This window comes from Megalobrama amblycephala, linkage group LG21 (genome assembly GCF_018812025.1).
Source record: "Megalobrama amblycephala isolate DHTTF-2021 linkage group LG21, ASM1881202v1, whole genome shotgun sequence".
Taxonomy (NCBI): domain Eukaryota; kingdom Metazoa; phylum Chordata; class Actinopteri; order Cypriniformes; family Xenocyprididae; genus Megalobrama; species Megalobrama amblycephala.
The window spans coordinates 8,667,289-8,689,686 of record NC_063064.1 but is presented as its reverse complement, the minus strand read 5'-3'; the positions used below and the strand labels follow the sequence as shown (position 1 = coordinate 8,689,686).

At 40.3% G+C, this 22,398-nt stretch overlaps 1 protein-coding gene and 5 gene segments (V, D, J or C); 4 read left to right on the top strand and 2 right to left on the bottom strand.

Annotated features, from left to right (window-relative positions):
• Positions 1–765: 765 nt before the first annotated feature.
• On the top strand, positions 766–1,451 carry LOC125256752. The segment is given in 2 exon segments: positions 766–983; positions 1,073–1,451. Coding segments are annotated over 2 exon segments (384 nt in total).
• A 631-nt stretch (positions 1,452–2,082) lies between these two features.
• LOC125257227 lies at positions 2,083–3,726 on the bottom strand. The segment is given in 3 exon segments: positions 2,083–2,537; positions 3,482–3,530; positions 3,682–3,726. Coding segments are annotated over 3 exon segments (411 nt in total).
• A 2,027-nt stretch (positions 3,727–5,753) lies between these two features.
• Positions 5,754–6,419, top strand: LOC125256757. The segment is given in 2 exon segments: positions 5,754–5,911; positions 5,994–6,419. Coding segments are annotated over 2 exon segments (372 nt in total).
• An 880-nt stretch (positions 6,420–7,299) lies between these two features.
• LOC125257226 lies at positions 7,300–13,469 on the bottom strand. Its single transcript, XM_048173693.1, has 2 exons — positions 7,898–13,469; positions 7,300–7,443 (listed from the first exon to the last, which is right to left on the bottom strand). Exon 1 carries the CDS (start codon positions 13,467–13,469, stop codon positions 8,076–8,078), a length of 5,394 nt encoding a protein of 1,797 aa, XP_048029650.1. The 3' UTR covers positions 7,300–7,443; positions 7,898–8,075.
• A 2,605-nt stretch (positions 13,470–16,074) lies between these two features.
• On the top strand, positions 16,075–16,564 carry LOC125257223. The segment is given in 2 exon segments: positions 16,075–16,214; positions 16,323–16,564. Coding segments are annotated over 2 exon segments (339 nt in total).
• Positions 16,565–18,427: 1,863 nt separating this feature from the next.
• The window catches only part of LOC125256745, a 92,896-nt gene continuing 88,925 nt past the window's right edge, over positions 18,428–22,398 (top strand). Inside the window, 2 exon segments of the V gene segment in view lie at positions 18,428–18,491; positions 18,581–18,896. Coding sequence covers positions 18,443–18,491; positions 18,581–18,896 — 365 coding nt within the window.

Here is a 22,398-nt window from a genome sequence, read left to right as displayed (position 1 = left end):
GATTTGAAGTCAATAACATCATTTTAGAGCTTCAGACGACTGAGAATATCGAGCACAGGTGAGATTATCAGAGATCCAAACACTGAAGGGTTCATCCTAGACCATTTGTCTATTTAACCCCAAATTTATCTGTGTATCATCTAGATACCCTGAAGACATCAAACAAGTGATCAACAGAGTTTGGATTCATCAGATTGTTGAGAAGATATAGTTTCATAAGTGTATTGAGCCATGGCTAAATGAACTATCTTCTAAACGCTTTGACTAATTAAAATCCTTTTGATAACTTTTGTCATTAGTGTCTATAGATGACATGCAAAATTTTGTGTGAATCAGTCAAGTGGTTTAGGAGATCGAAAAAAAGTTTTTGCAAATGGCTGACGGACTACAACATGTTGTACTAATTAACTCATTATTATTCACTTCGTCCATTCCTGTTCATCAGTGTCTGTCTGTTCACACCGCCCTCTAGTGGCACAGTGATGTAGTGCAAGATAACATGAATAAAACTGTTGAAGGGTTTCTGTCATCAGTACAGCTGTGATCACCTGCGGTCTCGTACCTGCAGCTGAATTACAGTCGAGCTGATGATCACTAAAGCACTTTTGCTCATGTGATTTTGATTAGATGATGATAAATTTCACCTACATTTCATTTTCACTGTTTTTTCACACATGGTTTGAATTGGTCAAAATTTTATGCTACATTTTTAAAGTTCACACTTATTGATTTATCATGATTACATGATACATATTTGATGTTGTGATTGACAGGATGAGATGAACGAGCTCCTCCTGAACCTTCATTTAGAGCCTCATTTAAATACAGAATGAGTTCATTTGCATATTGATCAGATGCTTCAGTGCTCTGAGAGTGTTTATAGTGCTGTGAGTTTAACACTTCATCACTGACACACACAACAATCTTCATCAACATGACCTTCATCATCATCTTCATCTGGACTCTCACAGCGTTTGCTCAAGGTTTGTGGAGCACAAGTTTGATATCAATTCATTTCTTCAAGTATATTGTCAAAGTTTTGAGTTGATTTTCTTCTTGTTGTGTGTTTCAGAGTGTAGAGGACAGATCACCGTCACTCAGAGTCCCTCAATGACAGCAGCTCAACCAGGACAAACTGTGAACATCAACTGTAAAACCAGCAGTAATGTGTACAAGACTAGTTGGGGGGAGCGTTTGGCCTGGTACTTACAGAAATCTGGAGAAGCTCCTAAACTCCTCATATATCGAGTAACAGACCGTTACACAGGAACTCCATCTAGATTCAGTGGCAGTGGATCTAACAGTGATTTCACTCTGACCATCAGTGGAGTCCAGACTGAAGATGCTGGACATTATTACTGTCAGAGTTTACACTATCCAAACAGTAACTGGGTGTTCACACAGTGATAAAGAGTCGTACAAAAACCTCCGTCAGTCAGAGTCACAGTGACTGAACTGATACTGCAGCTGCTCACACACTTTCACACACTTTCACACACTACTGACACACAGAGGACAAACACAGGAACTACACATGTGCTCAAAACAGACTTATGACTGAAATCAGCTCTATTAGACTGTGATCTGTCCTGTGACAGACGGGTTTGACTCAAATATGCTCAGAATCAGAGAAAACAGTGTGTGTAAATTGATATTTAGATTCATATGTTGTTTTGTGTTTGTACATTAATCTACACTAAAGTCATGGTGTATCAGTAACATGCAGATGTTTTTCAAGCAGCTCCTTCATCTAAAGCTGTTTATAAATGTATTACTCATAACTCATTTCTCATGAGCAGAAGTGAAAGTGTTCCAGTTGAGAGCGTTGAACCAATCAAAGAGTGAAACTGTGAGTTTGAGGTGAAAATCACATTTGCATTGGCAGGTTTAGTGATTGTGATCCTCTCAGAATAGAGCAGCTCCGTCTCCAGTGACCATGTTCAAACCCCAAGAGCTTCATTTGACATTTCCTGCTAAATGCAGCTGTTCTCAACTATTACAATCAATCAAAAGCAGCTGAAACTTTAGTGCAGGACTTTGAATGAACGACACACTGATCAATGATGCAGTCCGACACAAATGTAACGCGTTCAGAAGCTTTATTGAATGAACAGCAATGGCAGCACATTGAAAGACTGCTTCAGTATTGAGCTGTAAATCACGTGACTGCTGTGAATCCTGCCGGACGCTCAGATACGGCTCGTCTGGACCGGAGAAACATCAGCACTGGGAGCTCTTGAGGAACGAGGCCTCGTGATCAGCTCCGTCATGTCTTACTCTGCAGACGAAGCGATCCGCGCCTTCCCAGCGTGCTTTGCTGAGGCTCAGGACGCTGCTGCGGCTGTAGCGTCCGTCCCGCTCGCTCTCTGCGCTGGTCTGAACCCCCTCGGTGACCTCTGACCCGTCCAGCGTCCAGCTCACCGTCGCCCCCTGTGGAGAGTAAGAGCTGAGCAGGCAGAGCAGTGCGGCTGAGTCTCCAGAGATCTGCAGAGAAGAGGGCGGCAGCAGAGACACGGAGGGCTTCACTGCGGGACCAGCTGCACAAACACACACAAACAACACCAACGTCTTTAGATCATCAATTAGTCAGATGTCACACACAGTAATGGAGGAAAAATCACAATCATTTCATCTTTACAGAAATCCCACATCACTGCTTTCTTTCATAAACCACATAGTAATGATCCTGCATTTAAATTTCAATATTCTCAGTTCAAATAAAATATTCACTGATACTAAATATATGAAGTATAAGATATATGAATAAATATAAATCAGTTCTCTGAAGCAGACATGATATACAGCAAATATTACAGTCATTTCATCTTTTCTGAATAAGGTTCAGTTTAATCTCAAACTGATTTTAAAAACATTGTCCACAAACAAACTGATGATTTATATGTAGAAAACAAATTTAAATCATCATTTCATTATTAACTGTATTTTGACATTTAATCACAATCATATTATCATCAAATGTAAGATAAAATTATGAATTTTTCAAATCTTTCTTTTTGTCTGATGATGACGCCTACAAAACTGAATTATTTTGTCCGTATCATCAAACTTTTGTTTCATGCATTAAAACATGTCTGAATTATCAAATTTACCAAAAATTATGGACACAATTATGTATTTTAAGAAATAATTGAAAATGTCAGAAAAAACTTGTTAGTCATTATAATATCTGAAATTACTTTTGTAAAAAGAAATAAATATATAAAAGCAACATAAAATATGCCTTGCAATGAAAAAAGATAAATATCATGAAATATCACTGAAATATAAACATGTAATTGTGAAACAGCAGACAAATTTAAAGAAATTATGAAACAATTAAATTTACTATGAAATATTGCAGTTAATTTTTTTTCAATCTATTTTATAATTTTTAAAACCTTGTTGCAAAATGCTTGTTTGAATAATCTAAAATCAAAACAAATAAAAAATAAAACATTTTTAGAGAATTTTAGAGACTTACTGATGGTCAGTTTAGTTCCTCCACCGAAAGTCCACCACAGTGCTTCATTCTAGTGAAAGCGTCGTACAAAAAACCTCCGTCACACTCAAATGAACACAAACTCCAGCAGAGAAAGAGACGAACGACACTCACACACACTGATATGAGACTCAACAGCAGATCTTCTCAACATGAAATAATGATTATTGGACTGAAGTGACTTTCACAGAAACAGCCTCATCATCTCTAAATGTCTCTTGATGCATGAAAACTATTAAAGGGCACCTATTATGCCCCTTTTTACAAGATGTAATATTGGTCTTGGGTGTCCCCAGAATGTATTTGTGAATTTTCAGCACAAAATACCCCACAGTTAATTTATTATAACCATTTGAAAATGTCATTTTTGGGGCCTGTTTTAAAAAGAGCTGTTTTGGTGTGTACCACCTTAAATATAAATGAGCTGCATATCCCCGCCCTGCCTTTGGATGAGGGCGTATCTTGCATACCTATGGCAATAAACAGTCGGTAGAAGCAGAATGGCTGAGAGTGAGAGACCCGCTGTTTGTATGGCATTCAGCCGTACATGTTTGAACCGGAATCAGACCCAGATGATGAAGAGACTCCGGCAGAAGAAACACAATTGAGAATGGAGCAGGACGTCTCTGAATGGTTATTTGATACATTTATGTACTTATAGTTTTAATCGCGTCCCCTTTGCAATTATGGATGTGCAACACACACACACACACACACACACTGTGATAACGTTCGCGCAATTTTTTTAAACTACAAACACAAATACTGTGATAACGTTTGCTAAGTACAAGCGAAATTATATTTATGCGAGGGAACGGTTGCGTCATGTTGACATTACTTGTCGTACAGGTGCTTATGTGGCAAATGTGAGAAGATGGCTACAGAACCAGAAAATATATGCTGCAGGGAGATAGAACAGGTATTAATTTATTTACATTTGTAATTGTTGCAAAAAATAATACGTGACATAAAACTGTATGCATAGCTGTGATGTTTCTGTCTGCACGCCAATATCCCTCGTTCTACAGCTTTGTGTCGATGTGCTGGCCTTTGTATAAACATAGCAATTTTGATGTCTTGTCTTTACAGAAAACATACACAGTTTTTAATACAATGTCTTTAAAAAATATATATATACGTGTGGATACACACTATACAAACAAGGTTTAAATTATATACACAGACATTCTACGACGACGACAACAACTTTAGACGCATTTGTTATTGAATTGGCTGACATCGACTGAAATGACTATTTGCTCAAAAAACATTAAATACACTTACTTCTTCTGGAGGTGACGTTGGATCGCGAACAGTAGGCAACGATCCACACTTGAGGATTAACTTTGAAGCAAGACCTGCTTTGAATTGACCCTCGTTCTCAAAACAGTCAGTCAAAAAATGATTCGCGCAAACATAAACGTATTTTGGAATTTTGAGTGGCGCCTTTCCTTCGTAAATAAAATCCATCCACTGCGTTTTCAGTGGCTCTGATGTCGGAAGTAAGTGAAAACTACTATGTTCATTATTACATCCCACAACAGAACACTTATGTTTCTTAGGAGACATTACCGGCTGTCGTTGAAACAATGGAGGATGGTTGACAGATCACCGAGGGCGGGGTCTATGCCAAAACCAGATTGTCAATCAAACCACGTGGGTGGGGCTTAGCGCAATTCTACGTCACAGTGAGAGCAATCTTAGAACAGGGCGTTCTGAGACAGTGCTTATGAATTATTGAGATTGTAAAAAAACCACTGGGTGGATTTTTCTCATTCTAGGGTGGTTTTGCTTACACACTGCCAACACACATTTATGGTCAAACACCATGTAAAAGTGAATTTTGCATAATAGGTGCCCTTTAAATCTAAATTAATAATATAATTAGAAAGACTCTGTACTGATCATCACACATCTGAACTGTGAGTTTCTAAATGATCATGTATTTCTCAAAGCATTTTAATAAGTTTTGATGACCTGTGACCTCTGGAATGACCTTTGACCTCTCATGGAGGTCACAGTGAAATACTTGTTTCTTTAGAGATTCAACTCTGTCATTTGATTCATCAGAAACCTGTAGTCTGATCCAGAGACTGAATGAAAAAGAAATGATTTATAAACGTGTTCAGAAGTGAAAACACTCGTCTGTTGGATCATGAGAATAAAACACATTTAAAGCCTCAAAACTGATCAGTTTCATCTGCATGTGCTCATTTTCACGTGTGTTTTACTCCAGCAGGGTTTTTGCTCAGAGAGGCACTTTGCATCGACTCATGCTTCAGCGCTCCGAGTGTTTATAGCGTTCAGACTCAAACACTTTATAACACACTGCTGTTTACCACGGTACAAACCCAACAAACACCATGAATCTCTTCAGCAGCTTCATCTGGATTCTGGCAGCTTTTATTCCAGGTAACAGACGTGAAAGCTCGTCATTTTTGAGTCTTTAATGTTCATTTCATCTGATTAAACACATTAATGTTGTTGTCGACAGCATCCAGAGGAATCACTGTGACTCAGCCTGAAGCTGTGACTGTTTCTGAAGGACAAAACGCCAAAATAGAGTGTAAAACTGATCCTGGGATAAGTAACTGGGGTTTAGCTTGGTATCAGCAGAAACATGGAGAAGCTCCTAAACTCATTATTACTGGGGTAGATGAGCTTTATGATAGCAGTTTCAGTCGTTTCAGTGGGAATGGAGCACAAGGTGGGACTGATTTCACTCTGACCATCAGAGGAGTCCAGACTGAAGATGCTGGACATTATTACTGTCAGAGTCGACACTGGATCAACAGTGAATCTGTGATCACACAGTGATAAAGAGTCGTACAAAAACCTCCGTCAGTCAGAGTCACAGTGACTGAACTGATACTGCAGCTGCTCACACACTTTCACACACACTCAACAGTGAGGATCACTTTTATTGAGCTTCATCAGTTTTTGACGTTTATGATCATGATTTTTTTAGAAGTCATTTTTGTCTACTGTTATTTTCAGTCCTTCATGTAGAAATTCAGTCACTTTTGATCTTCACTTCAGTGGATATTTTTCCCATCTTCACCATATTTTTTATTGTCTGCATTTATGATTTATCCTCATTCTTCTTTCTAAATTGAATCATCATCAGCATCATAAACATGTTCTGCTTGATCAGTTTTTATAATCTATTGATTTATTGATTTATTAAGTTCATCCCCCATAATGCAGATTTGAACAGCATCATATAAACACATTCCTCAATTTCAGAGCAGATGTTAATAATTTATATTAATATATATGTATAGAGGAATTAGCAATTATATAAAAATGAATTTAAATAAATTATAGACAACCATGCATCAAAAGATGCTGTCCATGATCAAAAACAGCATATTCATGAAGATTTGGGTGAAGAGACTGTATATAGTGCTAGACACAAGTCCAAATAATTTAAATACTCAAACAAAGCTTTTTTGAATTTTTAAAGCTTTGAATAGATTATGGGTATGATTATAATGTTTATGTATTGTATCTATTTACCTATGGTGTGATCAATGTCAGTATATTATAATGATTACAGTGATAACACACAGGTGTATGACTGGAAACACGGCACTGGTGAAGGATTGATTTTGCATTCTTTGTAGTTTATTTGAGGCCTCTGGATAATAAATTCTTGTGAGCTTTTATGGCTATTTTTCATGTGCGGATCTTATTTGTTTTTGGATCTTGGAGCTATTTTTGGAAGTACACGCCACCATAAGTTTGTGTTTTAAATTTTTTGGAATTGTGTCTGGTACTACTATTATGCAGATTTGGGTAAGGACTGTATTTGTGCTGGAGGAGGTGGGTTTGTATCCGCACTGGTGTGTCGGCAAGAACACATAAGACACAGTTGAACCAGAGTTTGAGGTTTACTGATGATTCATTTCAAGCAGTAACAGGAAGTGGTAACAGTGAGTGGTCTGAAAATATTAAAGAATAACAATAAGTATTAGATATACAGCTAAATCAATAACATTCACATGTCATAGGCAATCCAGGTTACATTATTAAAGTTGTTGCAGTACTTAATCTGTCCACAAGATGGCATCGCGAGCTCACACATGGAAATATGAAAGACGCCATTTTAACGTGTCATTACAGGCAGTAACGGCAGATAAAGAAACTAAAAATAACGTAATATATACAAATATGAGCAAATAGCAATATAAATCACAATCCAGAGATATTACTCACACTATAATGGGACTCAGACATTAGTTATATATAACATAACAATTGAACTTTGGCGCTTAGGCGCTAACGCGGACTGCCGCGATGGCGGACAAATGAGCCCGTCGTTAATCAATAAAGTACACAAATCTGCCTACATACACATCAATAAGTGTACAGGATAATAGGAAACAAACAACTTACTTTCTGGTCATTAACTCGCTCACATAAGTTAACTGCTCAAGGAAAGGATGCAGCAGAGCATTCACAGCTCATCTCTTACTGACTACGAGGCACTGACTGACGTCATTCAACCAATCAGAGCGCAGTTTACACGGCCGCCCCCAAATATGCTATGCATATTTGTACTCAATATAACTAATCAGTCCGAGGGGGCTAATGCAGGTTGTTCTTGATCTGTGAATGCAGGAAGGGGGATCAGGCGGGCAACAGGTCGGGTGTAGGTCTTGTCCTTAACCTGGATCTCTGCAGCTCTAATATGGCCATCAGAACCTGGGAAGGTCTTCACAACTTTGCCTACTAACCACAATGCTCTTGGTAGCTGTGGATCGATGAGCATTACAATGGTTCCGGTAGAAATGTCGCTGGCATCTGTGTGCCACTTGTTGCGGGTCTGTAACGTAGGCAGGTAATGACGAATGAAGCTTAACCAGAACTGATCGGCCAGAACTTGACTCTGCCTCCATCTCCTTCTGCCCATAAGTTCTGTAGCAGGATAAACTACAAAGGGTAGTGAGCTGTCTAGCCGCCCCATAAGCAGATAATTTGGTGTAACAGGGTCAAGGTCAGCTACATTACTGGAAAGGTAACCAAGGGGCTTGCTGTTAAGCATTCCCTCCACCTCAATGAGTACCGTCTGGAGAACTTCCTCTGTTACAACTTGGGAGCCGACTGTGACACGAAGGGCTGTCTTGACAGACCTAATTTCTCTTTCCCACGCACCTCCAAAATGTGGGGCTCCAGGCGGGTTAAAGTGGAAAGAAATTTTCTGTTTAGCTAAATGTAGCTGGAGTTGGGGAGTGAGCGATGTAAAGGCTTCTTGCAACTCTCTTTGTCCTCCATGGAAGTTAGTGCCATGGTCCGAATACAACTCAGAAGGTGTGCCACGGCGAGCTACAAATCTCCTCAAGGCCATCAGAAAGGAATCAGTATCAATAGATGTGAGGAGGTCTAGATGCACGCTTCGTGTTGTGAGACACTTGAAAATGATTCCCCACCTCTTTTCACATCGTCTTCCAATCTTAACTTGGAATGGCCCGAAACAGTCCATGCCTGTACTGTAGAATGGGGGTTTGAGTAGTCTGAGTTGAGCTGGTGGTAAATCTGCCATTCTGGGAATAACTGGTTGGTTTTTCCATTTTTGACAGTCTTTGCACAGATGTTGTTCTTTACGTATAGCTTCCCGACCTCTCAGTATCCAAAAGTTTCTCCTTATCTCTCCGAAAACTCTTTCAGGTCCTGGATGGCAGAGTTTACTGTCATAGTCTTGGATCAGCAGCTTGGTAACCCAGTGATGTGGGTCAAGAACTACAGGGTGTATAACTGACAGCTCTAGTCCTTCAGCTCGACGTAAACGACCACCAACTCTGATAAGTTGGCAAGAGTCGTCAAATTCTGGGGCAAGAGCAAGTAGCCGACTAGTGGAAGGTACAGATTTACCTGCTTTTAGCAGTTTGTACTCATCGGGAAAACTATCAATTTGAGATTTCTGCAGGATATGCCATTCCGCAGTTTGGTAGTCTGCTGCTGATGGTGGTCCTGTATCTTTTAGCCCCTGAACTGTGGCCTCTACTAACTCGTTCCAGGTGCTGTGAGTAGAAAGGTCAGGAATGTCAGGCACAACCACTTCCGTCATAAGACCACAGAAGATTCCTTTGCGCTGCTCTGTTTTAATTTCTGGTAGTTGTATGGGAGGAGAGACAGGCCATACCGATTCAGACTCAAGCAGGAACGATGGTCCTTGGCTCCATCTGTTGGGCACTGATAGTTGAGAAAGAGTTTTACCTCGGGTGAGATCATCTGCTGGATTACTGCTGGAATCCACATATCGCCAGGTACTTTCTGCAGTCAGCTCTTGAATTTCAGCTATCCTGGTTCCAACAAACACCTTGAATCTGTAAGATTCAGATTTGAGCCAGGCCAGAACAGTGGTGGAATCTGTCCATAGTGTCACTGAATTGATCTTGAGGGTGAGCTCAGTATTCAAGAGTCTGGCTAATTGAGCACCATTCAGGGCAGCACACAGCTCTAGTCTGGGAATGGTCAGATGTCGTTTTGGGGCAACCTTGGATCTTGCTATTACAAAGGCTAATTGAATATGACCACTATCGTCTTCAGTCCGTAGGTAGGCAACAGATCCATAAGCTTGCTGAGAAGCGTCGCAAAAGATGTGAATCTGTTTGATGTTGTGAGACTGATCAATGTTTGAGGATGTGACAGAGCGGGGTAGTGAAATACTGGCTAATGTAGGCAGTTCTGCCTCCCATTCCTTCCAGGTTATCAAAAGGTCGTCAGGTAGATTTGGGTCATCCCACTCTCGTTGCTTGTCCCATAATCTCTGAACTAAAATCTTGGCTCGTGTGGTGAATGGGAGTATGAAGCCTAAGGGGTCGTACTGGGTTGCAAGTACTTTATAAATGTGTCGAAGGGTACATGGTCCAGGCTTGACATGACAGATTTTATACCCAAGGAGGTCTGATTTGCAGTGCCACCTTAAACCTAGTGCAGATTCTTGCACATTGGTACGATCTTGAGATAGCCACAATTCGGTACTGCTGGATCTCGCTTCTGTTGGTAGGTGGTCCACCACACTGGGGTCATTACTCGCCCACTGGCGAAGTTCGAACCCACCACTGGCAAAGAGGGTGCAGAGTCTGTCTACAAGCTGCCTTGCCTCCTGAGGGGATGGTAGGCTTTCCAAACAATTGTCCACATAGAAATTCCTTTCAACAGTGGTTCGGATGTTGTCATCAGGAGTGCTATGATCCATGACATGTCTTTGGACAGCATAAATGGCACAACATGGGCTACAAGTAGTGCCGAAAGGTAGCACTTGCCACTCGTAGATGTCTGGTGGTTTAGATCTGTCCAAGTCTCGCCATATAAAGCGGAGAAGATGCCTATCACCGGGTAGAAGACGAACCTGATGGAACATCCCTTTAATATCACCGCTTATTGCCACTGGATATTCACGGAAGCGCAAGAATACACCCAACAAGGATGGGCCCAAGGCTGGTCCTGGCAGCAGATAGTCATTCAGGTTATGGCCTTCAAAGTCAAATGAACAGTTAAAAACCACACAGTTTTTTTCATTGTGCTGCACAATGTGGTGAGGGATGAACCACGATTCACTTTGTGCATCAAATGATTCAGGTGGGAGTTTGACAACATAGCCTGAGGTCTCCAATTTCTTCATCTCCTGTTGGTAGGCGGCTGCTTTACTGGGGTCTTTCTCCAGACGTTTCTCTGTGTTCCGAAGGTTAGGAAGCACTGCCTCCATGGGAGCATGAAGTATAGGCATATCTTTCTTACGCAGGAGAGGAGTGGCGTAGCGACTCACACCATCGATCAGTACTCTGACAGTCTGTGACTGGAGCAAGTCAAAGGCTTCTTGGTCCTGCTTAGACCGAATGACAGATTTCTCTGTTCTGTTGGGAATCACGTCTGCTTGCCAGAGTCTCTCAACATTTTGGAACAACTCTGTCATCGAGGGATTAACAGCAATGTGCAGACACTGTTGAGGTTTCACATTGTCTCCAAAGACTCTTGCTGGGCCTTGTAAAGACCAACCCAGTCTTGTCTTGACAGCTGCTGGACCTCCAGGTGGACCGATGCGGACTGGTTCAATCGGAGTGATAAGGTGAGGATGATCTGCTCCGATCAATAACAGTGGACAGGCTTTGTGAATAGGCTGTAATGGTAAGCCTCTCAGATGTCGGTAACGTCGCTGAAGATCTGCAACAGGGTATGAATGTTCGGCTAAGCTCAGTAGTTCTGCCGTGAAGGCTCCCGTTATATTGTAACTCTTGCCAGGCTGGAATGGGGTTGAAATCTGAAAGGACACTGAGGTACCACGAAGCTTAGTGACATCTTGCCTTATAGTTCTCAAAGCCAAGTCCTCTGCCTGGCCGGTAAGTCCCAACCTCCTGGCTGCTGATGTCAACAGCATAGTTCGTTCAGAACCATCATCAAGCACAGCGTAAGTATCTAGGCTCTGTCCCTTATGCTTCAGAATGACTCTGACCACTTTAAGAAGGACACTACTGAATCCTTGAGGACGGTCTAGGTATAGCTTTTTGCTAGTTGAACTGACCAAACAAGTCCCTTCATTCACTGGCTTAATGTTGATCTCATGGAGGATCTGGAGGTGCTTTCCATTACACAAATGGCAGAGTTTCTTGAGAGTACACTGAGCAGCTCTATGGTTACGCCCACACTTCCAGCATCTGTTGTTAGTCTTAATCCAGTCGATCACTTGGTCTTTGGTTAGGCACTGGAATGTGGCACATTGACTCAGGTAATGCTCTTTACTGTTGCAGTATGGACAGAAAGCGTAGCCTTTGCCTTGACTCTTGGTTGACACTGGTGGCACTGGGGGAGATGGTTCATTTGAGCTGTGAAATATGGTAGTCTGTCTAACCTTGGCTTTAGTCTCCTTCTGTTGATCCACTCGGGAACGGGCTCTATCTCTCTGGGGCTTATATCCACCAAAGCTCTCTGGATCTTGGCACCAGGATTCAAAATTAAGCCATTTAGCTAGATCAAGAAGCGTGTACACTGAGCCCGGCTCATAACTCATGTGTCTGCGGAAGGATGCTCTTTGTTCTGGAGGGAGCTTGGATAAAAGTCGAGCCACATGGGATCCACAATGCAATTCAATGTCTCCTTCTGTTCCTAATGTCTTAAGGAATCCTACTAGAGCTTGTATCTGAAGAGTGAAGCGTTCAAAGCCTACAGTGTCGCCAGGCTGAACATCTGAGGCATCCATAATGGCAGCAATTTTGCTCAGGGCAAGCTGATGAGGTCGACCGAACCGTTCAGTGAGAGCTGCCATGGTATCTGAGTAGGGAGTGGATGAATTTAAAAAGGAATCAGCGATGAGGCGAGCATCTGTTAACTTTAGGTGATCCACCAAAACCTGGTACTTGAATAGCTCTGTAGCTTCATCAGGTAGCAAGTTATTCAAGGAAAGTTTGAGACGGGCAAATTCACCAGGGTCTCGACGGGTGAAATCTGGAATGGTTGGCTGCGGACCTCTATAAATTATCTCCTGTCTTGTAGTGTTAGTCTGGATCCCAGGAAAGTTAACTGGTGCTGCATGTGGCTGACTAGAATAAGGGGTAGGAGATGTGGAGATAATAGAAGCTCTCCTTCCTGTTGTTGGCTGCCTTGTGTCTCTATGAGTGTCAACAGTACCTGAGGATATGTGAGCAGCCACATTATCTGGAACAAAGGCATTTGAGTTAAGCCGCACTGAAGGAGCATACTGTGCATAGCTGACTTTAGCTGCAGAAGGATCTGTATTCTTAGGTGTAGAAAGGCGGCACGGTGCAGGAACTGGAAAGGCTCTAGGAGCTGGTGTAGGCACTGGAGAGTCTGACTGTCTGCTTGCAACTCTAGGCGAAGGAACTGGAGGGGTTAATACATGAGACTGTGGCTTAGGCTGAGGAGTTGACCTTTGACTTTGTGACTGGTTAATCAGCATCTCCTGCATGCTTTTCTGTATCTCTATAAGTTGGCTGATCTCTTCCCTCATGGATAACTGAGCAGCACGGAGGCGTCTGTTCTCTTGTTCCAGATCATGCACTGTGCTTTGAATGTCAGGAGGTAAAGAACGTGCATACCGTTGAGGGCTGTGTTCATCTCTCTCACTCCAATGATCCGTGGTAAGGTACCAGGGCTCTGAAGCCAACGTGGTGATTCTAAAGAATCAGGTGATCCAACAGCCCCTTCTCTTTGATCATAATGAATACTAGATGCTTGTGGATGGGCCATAGGAATACCTCTGTCCTCATCATCCTGTTGAAAGTCATCTGACCCAGGTGGTTGTGGTGTTGACTGAGGCAGTAGGACATTAGCTCTAGGCAACCCAGCATACTGCAACTCGAAATCTTGTAGGTAGGCTGGTTGATGAACTATACGTCTAGGGCGTGCTCCTTGAACTTGATACTCTGCATTCTGGTCCTCTGACATCATTAGTCCAGTGTAGACACAATATCCGGCTCGAAGGACCAAAATTTATTATGAAGATTTGGGTAAGGACTGTATTTGTGCTGGAGGAGGTGGGTTTGTATCCGCACTGGTGTGTCGGCAAGAACACATAAGACACAGTTGAACCAGAGTTTGAGGTTTACTGATGATTCATTTCAAGCAGTAACAGGAAGTGGTAACAGTGAGTGGTCTGAAAATATTAAAGAATAACAATAAGTATTAGATATACAGCTAAATCAATAACATTCACATGTCATAGGCAATCCAGGTTACATTATTAAAGTTGTTGCAGTACTTAATCTGTCCACAAGATGGCATCGCGAGCTCACACATGGAAATATGAAAGACGCCATTTTAACGTGTCATTACAGGCAGTAACGGCAGATAAAGAAACTAAAAATAACGTAATGTATACAAATATGAGCAAATAGCAATATAAATCACAATCCAGAGATATTACTCACACTATAATGGGACTCAGACATTAGTTATATATAACATAACAATTGAACTTTGGCGCTTAGGCGCTAACGCGGACTGCCGCGATGGCGGACAAATGAGCCCGTCGTTAATCAATAAAGTACACAAATCTGCCTACATACACATCAATAAGTGTACAGGATAATAGGAAACAAACAACTTACTTTCTGGTCATTAACTCGCTCACATAAGTTAACTGCTCAAGGAATGGATGCAGCAGAGCATTCACAGCTCATCTCTTACTGACTACGAGGCACTGACTGACGTCATTCAGTAAACTGCGCTCTGATTGGTTGAATACTTCTTAACAACTACACTTTTCCAGTCTCTTCAACCATATATATATATATATATATATATATATATTTTATTTATTTTTTTTTTTTAAATAAATATTTATAAAAGTGAAGATATGATGTGATTGACAGTGTGTGATGATCCTCATGTCTGTTCAGAAACTGCAGGAACACACATGGATTTGGTGTAAATTTGGGGATTAACAGTGACGTTTCAATCCAACTAAAATATTCTCAGAGTCTCACAGCAGATATTCAGATTAATATACTGAAGTTGGTCTTGTAGATTTATTCAGAATTGAATGATACATTTTTAACAGTTTGGCTATTAGAAGATTGAATGATATGAAAAATACAGATTTTTACTAGATGTTCACTTCAGGATTTGTATTTTGTGTCTGTTAATGAGTGACTGTCTTCAGGTAAATGATCTGGAGTGTGTTCTCAATACTCAAATTGATGTTTCCTCGTTTCCCCGCTCCTCCATCCTCTGACCCGGAAACCGATCGAACTCAGCCATCTTGGAGGACATCTCAATTCTTTAATTGCACCATGAGGAGGTGAGGAACGAGAGAGTGAGGAAGCTTCCCAAGGAGTCATGAGCGAGGATACACAGGTGTATCCTTTGCGGAAGTCTTTCTTGTTGAGAAACCTGACACGTATACATTCTCCTCCCCCTTCATATCTGTCACAATAATTTAAATTTATGCTTTGTCTGAGTCTGGACACTCCTGGAGCAAAGTGTAGAACAGAGGTGCCCAGTCCTGTTCCTGGAGATTTACCTTCCTACAAAGTTCAGCTCCAAACCTGATCAAACAAAACTGAAACAGCTACTTACAGACGGGTGTGTTTGATCAGGGTTGGATCTGAACTCTGCAGGAAGGTAGATTTCCAGGAACAGGATTGGGCACCCCTGGTTTAGAAGTATCTCTTACAAAAATGAACCATGGTTTTGCTATATCCATGATATTTGTAGTAAAAATGTGGTTACACAAATGGTAATCAATCTGCAAAAAACATATTTACTACACTTTTACTATAATAAAACTATGGTTTATTTTCTTAAGGGATATGGTGGCTTCATCACACTTTCCTTGTCTAATTTCATCTGCACAAGACAAAATTGGCGACGAGGATTCTGAATGTCTAAACACAAAACTGAAGAAGAATGTCTGCAGTAAATACTCCATTTCTGGTCTGATATTCAGGGGGAAAACAACTTGTCTTATGTTGCTTTAAATCAACATATGATCATATCATGTGATCAATATAGTGAAATGTTTAAAGTCTCAACGAAACAGCACATTAAACCAACTTAAACCTGTCACTGCTGAAGCGTTTGCATAGAGAGTGTTTTACATGAGCGACACACGCTTCAGTGCTCTGCATGTGTTTATAACTCTGTCAAACATCAAACATGATCAACAACTGTTTTTCACTAGAACTGAACCTACAACCAACAAAAATGACTTTCAGCACCATATTGATCTGGACGCTGGCAGTATTATGTCGAGGTTTGTGTCAGTCAAGATTACAGACATTATTTACTTGTTATTTTTATGTGTTGTGAAGATATATGGTTGTAAAAGTGTTTGTGATTTCTAATCTTTCTCTCTTGTCAGAATCTGTTGGTCAGGTGACAGTGACTCAAACTCCCTCAGAGCTGCTCTCTCAAACTGGACAATCAGTCACTGTGACCTGTAAAACTAGCAGTGATCCAGACTGCTGTTACAGTAATGATGCACAAGCAGCACAACCTGCTCTCAGCTGGTACTTACAGAAACCTGGAGAAGCTCCTAAACTCCTGATTTATTATACAAACCGTCTCCAGTCAGGAATTTCATCTAGATTCAGTGGGCAGTAAATCATCTAACAGTGATTTCACTCTGACCATCAGTGGAGTCCAGACTGAAGATGCTGGACATTATTACTGTCAGAGTTACCACAGTGATCCAGTGTTCACACAGCGATAAAGAGTCATACAAAAACCTCCGTCAGTCAGAGTCACAGTGACTGAACTGATACTGCAGCTGCTCACACACTTTCACACACTTTCACACACTACTGACACACAGAGGACAAACACAGGAACTACACATGTGCTCAAAACTGATTTATGAGTGAAATCAGCTCTATTAGACCAGATTCACTAAACAAGACAAATTACAGTTAGAGCACAATTCCAAAAAAAAGTGCTGATGTGAGTGTAAAGTTCTGCACTGAATCTACTGACAACGCTCAAATTAAAGAACACAGACGGATCATTTCCATAATGACCAACACAATCTACCAAGAGCAGCGCAAATTATCATCTAGTTTAGGACATGTTTTTTGGGGCAGTAAATAATGGCACAAATACCAGTAAATTGACTAACACAAACCTTAGTAAATCATCTTGCGTGATTCATTTAAATATTCTCCTCTCATAAATGTCTGAAAGGGAAACTCCTACAAATGCATGTGCAATAATGTCAGGTGCAGAAATAACTGCTCACACTTTTCAGCTCTAATTTTCCACTGCGTGTCTCTAGTAAATCCTGACAGTAGTGTTTTAATGCCAAAAGAGGGTTTGCACTTGTGCTAGCTGTTAGTAAATCTGACCCTTACTGTGATCTGATCTGTGACAGACGGGTTTGACTCAACTATCATCAGAGAAACTGAGAGAGTAAACTGATATCAGATCAAACAAACAATCATGGTGTCATACAGTAGGTTGTTTTGTTTTTGTGCATCAAACTCTGCACTGGTCTGAACCTTCTCTGTGACCTCTGACCCCTCCAGCGTCCAGCTCACCTGCACCCCCTGCATGTAAGGGAATATGTGTGTGTTTGGGTTCAATGTTGTGATCACGTTATCTGACATGACACAGTTCAGAAAGTCTCAGAGAAGGTCTGATGATGTTCTTTCTACAGAATAAACTCCACCTGTATTCAACCCCTGATGTGTTTTATACACGTTTGTTTCTCACAGCTATAGAAAGTGTTTCTGGATTGATGTTTCTGAGCTGTAAAGGATCCCAAAGACAATTCAAGCTACATGCTAAACTTATTATGCTAACTTATTATGCTAGAGAGTGTATATGTGCATTGAAGCTATCCAAAGGCCAAGTGTTTGTCTTATGTTGGCCATATACCCTGCAGGGCTTGTACCCTTTGGCTCAAACAATGACTTTAGGTCAGAACTAAAGTACTGTTTGTGACTTTTGCAACCGTTACAGTTACACACACTGGAGCCCCATTGAATAAATTCATCACTGCATTAACTCATTATTATTCACCTCGTCCGTTCCTGTTCATCAGTGTCTGTCTGTTCACACCGCCCTCTAGTGGCACAGTGATGTAGTGCAAGATAACATGAATAAAACTGTTGAAGGGTTTCTGTCATCAGTACAGCTGTGATCACCTGCGGTCTCGTACCTGCAGCCGAATTACAGTCGAGCTGATGATCACTAAAGCACTTTTGCTTAGATGATGATAAGTTTGTTTGATGTGGTTTGAATTGTTCAAAATTTTATGCTACATTTTTAAAGTTCACAGAATATTGATGATTACATGATACATATTTGATGTTGTGATTGACAGGATGAAATGAACGAGCTCCTCCTGAACCTTCATTTAGAGCCTCATTTAAATACAGAATGAGTTCATTTGCATATTGATCAGATGCTTCAGTGCTCTGAGAGTGTTTATAGTGCTGTGAGTTTAACACTTCATCACTGACACACACAACAATCTTCATCAACATGACCTTCATCATCATCTTCATCTGGACTCTCACAGCGTTTGCTCAAGGTTTGTGGAGCACAAGTTTGATATCAATTCAGTTCTTCAAGTATATTGTCAAAGTTTTGAGTTGATTTTCTTCTTGTTGTGTGTTTCAGAGTGTAGAGGACAGATCACCGTCACTCAGAGTCCCTCAATGACAGCAGCTCAACCAGGACAAACTGTGAACATCAACTGTAAAACCAGCAGTAGAGTGTATAATGGAAATTATTTAGCCTGGTACTTACAGAAACCTGGAGAAGCTCCTAAACTCCTGATATATGGAGCAAGCACCCTCCAGTCAGGAACTCCATCTAGATTCAGTGGCAGTGGATCTAACAGTGATTTCACTCTGACCATCAGTGGAGTCCAGACTGAAGATGCTGGACATTATTACTGTCAGAGTTTCCACTATCCAAACAGTCAACGTGTGTTCACACAGTGATAAAGAGTCGTACAAAAACCTCCGTCAGTCAGAGTCACAGTGACTGAACTGATACTGCAGCTGCTCAAAGGAGGATCTGAAACAACATCGTCACACAACCATCTGAAATAAAATAATCTGAATTAATCTTTTTTTTATAAATTATTGAGGTCAGAAATCAAAGCATTAGATGAGAGAAACAACTAGACAAAGTCCATCAGTGTCACTGTTAAATTTCCTCATATTCATACCCTCTTTAGACTAAAAATGTTGTGGTAAATGTATATCTGCCTTGAGATTTTGTGCTCTTATAGATCAGTGACATGATTGAGATCTACATGTGAGTCGTCCACCATATTGGATCAGTCAGATCTGGTCCGTGAACACTGGAGAGCAAGTGAACTCCTGACTGCATCTGCAACCTCTGTAATAAAGTTTCATGAGAACTAGTTAAATAGTAAAATCACTGTGGGGCATCGATTATAAAACACAAAGTTCATTAGTTGCTTTTATTTGAGATATGGATCAACATGTGGATCAAGGTGTGGTTATTATACAAAAGAACAACAATACTGACATAAATCACAAGTATAAAAACATCAAACACTCATAAATAGTTGCAGAAACCTCAAGCAGCAAAACAATCAAATCAACTTCCACTTGATGAACACACACAGTCCTCTATCAGAACACAGTCCAGACCTCAACTCTCATTCCAGTGATTTCCAGCATGTCCACGAGCTCCAAGAGGAAGATGTGTGGCAGATATTTAAGGAATAATCAGTATCGCCCTCTACTGCCTCATTCCCTTCATAACCTCATTCACATATGAATATCTATATATGCAATAGACATTAGCTGCTATTTTCACAGCATTTAGTTGATCATTAATGTGATTTTACATATTGAGTTATACAAAAACACAAACCAGCACATCCTCACCTCTGAAAGGTTTTCCTCTGTCCGTCTGGAGTTTAAAGCTCAGTGGTTTATATGCTGCACAATGCTGTGACATTTTTGATGAAAGTCATTGATTTGTAAGTGTGAGTGATGAACAGCGTCATGTTGACCGTTGTGTCGATGTGTCCGGAGCGGTCGAATGGGCCTCTATGACACCACCTTATGTTTAACATCATTTTTAAATTCAGTGTGTGTCTTCCGGTATGATCCGCTTACACTTATTTTCAGATGTATAAAACAGCTCATTGTGCTGCTTGATATTGCAAACTGACATATTATTTTAATGTATTGTCTTCATTATAAACACACTGGTCTGTAGTGTGAATAGTTTCACTGTTTACTGCACTTTATTATTCTTCTCGTTATTTCACTAATGAATCTGAAATCTTGTACATTCACAGAAAACAGTCTATATCTGCACTGAAAAATAAGAAGGATACATATCTAAGCCTCTGGAATAATTACTTTATTTGTTTATGTATGCATGCATTCATATTTATGCAATTATTTATGCATAACTATAAATTAAAAATATAAATGCATTATTTATGGACTAAACTACACATGTATTTATTTAAGCATGTATTTTGTGTTTTATTTAACTTACTGACACCAAGTTTTAACTGATAAGCAAGATAAGAATTTATTTTAAACTTTTAACTGAATTTATGTTTCAGATGTAAACTAATGAATATGAACAAACCTCGTCTCTCTGTTAGTCAAACTCAACTGTCTCAAAGTTTGATGATCCTGTGACACCAGAAACACTCACAATAACTATAAATGTGTTTGTCATGCATGTGCACCTCAAAAAAATACATTTATATATTCTTTTATCTGTGAGGTTCATAATTTGGCCGATGTTCTTGTTTTTTTTTTTTATCATGTATCAGCAGGTGTTTTCATGCTCCATTGAGTTTATTTATGAAATGAAGGTGGCTTTAAAATAATAAATGTAATTGTGAGAGTCAAAAAGTTTGATGAGGGAAATTTAATTTCTCAACATTTCTGCTCTGCTGTCAGTGTCTGAGACACATTTGAGAGGAAACGCTTTGAATTTGTGTCCCACCCCTGTGATTGGAGCTCAATATCAGAGCGTCTGTCAGTCCGACTGTAAATCCAACATCACTGTCCTTCAGTTTCACTCATTCCCAGTAAAGATGAGGACACACGCTCTGATCATCTGCTCTCTGCTGCTGCTGCTCAACGGTGACACTCACTTTACTGCATTTACTACATTTACTACAGTACACTTGTTCTGGTAAAGATCATTAATGTCTTCTGCTGATTTTCTTCTTGTTGTGTGTTTCAGAGTGTAGAGGACAGATCACCGTCACTCAGAGTCCCTCAATGACAGCAGCTCAACCAGGACAAACTGTGAACATCAACTGTAGAACCAGCACAGATGTGTTCAGATATAGTGATGGAGATGAAGGTTTAGCCTGGTACTTACAGAAACCTGGAAAAGCTCCTAAACTCCTGATTCGTTATGCAAAAAAACTCCACACAGGAACTCCATCTAGATTCAGTGGCAGTGGATCTAACAGTGATTTCACTCTGACAATCAGTGGAGTCCAGACTGAAGATGCTGGACATTATTACTGTCAGAGTGTACACAGTGGTCCAGTGTTCACACAGTGATAAAGAGTCGTACAAAAACCTCCGTCAGTCAGAGTCACAGTGACTGAACTGATACTGCAGCTGCTCACACACTTTCACACACTTTCACACACACTCAACAGCAAAAACACAAATATGATCTTAATATCAGCTTTGTTGAGCTTCATCAGTATTTCTTCAGATAATTAGAAATTCTTTTGATTTTATCATGATTTTTAGATAATTTATGGTTTATTTATCCTCATTTCCACTCACTCAATATTTTAAAGTCATTGATATTTTTGATCATGTACTTTTATTATTTTTTCTTCCTAATCTTAGTTATACAATAAAGATCTGAGGAACTGAAGCTGTCGATCACACAGCGAGAGTTTATCTGGACACTTCCCAAAACTCCTGTTATAATCAGTGACGCTCTTACACTACACAATCAATCTCTTACTGTATTCGAGAAGGTTTCACATGTAAACAATCAGAGCGCTAAAATCAGAGTGGAAATAGCCATTTATTTCTAAATTATGACAATTATTTGATGTAAAAATCATATTAACATTATAAGTGCACCTCAGGAAACATTATAAATAATCATAAATCAGTTGGTGAAGCGACTCAGACGCCTGCAGTGAAATCTGTTCATCTAGGAAACACATTCACCATGTCCTGTAAAAGCAGTCCTGACATCTGTCAGAGTTGGGATCATCAATCTCTATCCTGGTTCAGTAATAAAGAGTCAAAAACCTCCGTCAGTCAGAGTCACAGTGATTTGTGCTAGAAACACTGAATAAGTTCATTCACAAATATGAGGGCTGCAGCAGATGAGAAGATTTGAAGTCAATAACATCATTTTAGAGCTTCAGACGACTGAGAATATCGAGCACAGGTGAGATTATCAGAGATCCAAACACTGAAGGGTTCATCCTAGACCATTTGTCT

Coding starts and splice junctions, on each gene's coding strand:
- LOC125257226 (XM_048173693.1), bottom strand. CDS start 13,469: ATGAGGGAAGAGATCAGCCAACTTATAGAGATACAGAAAAGCATGCAG.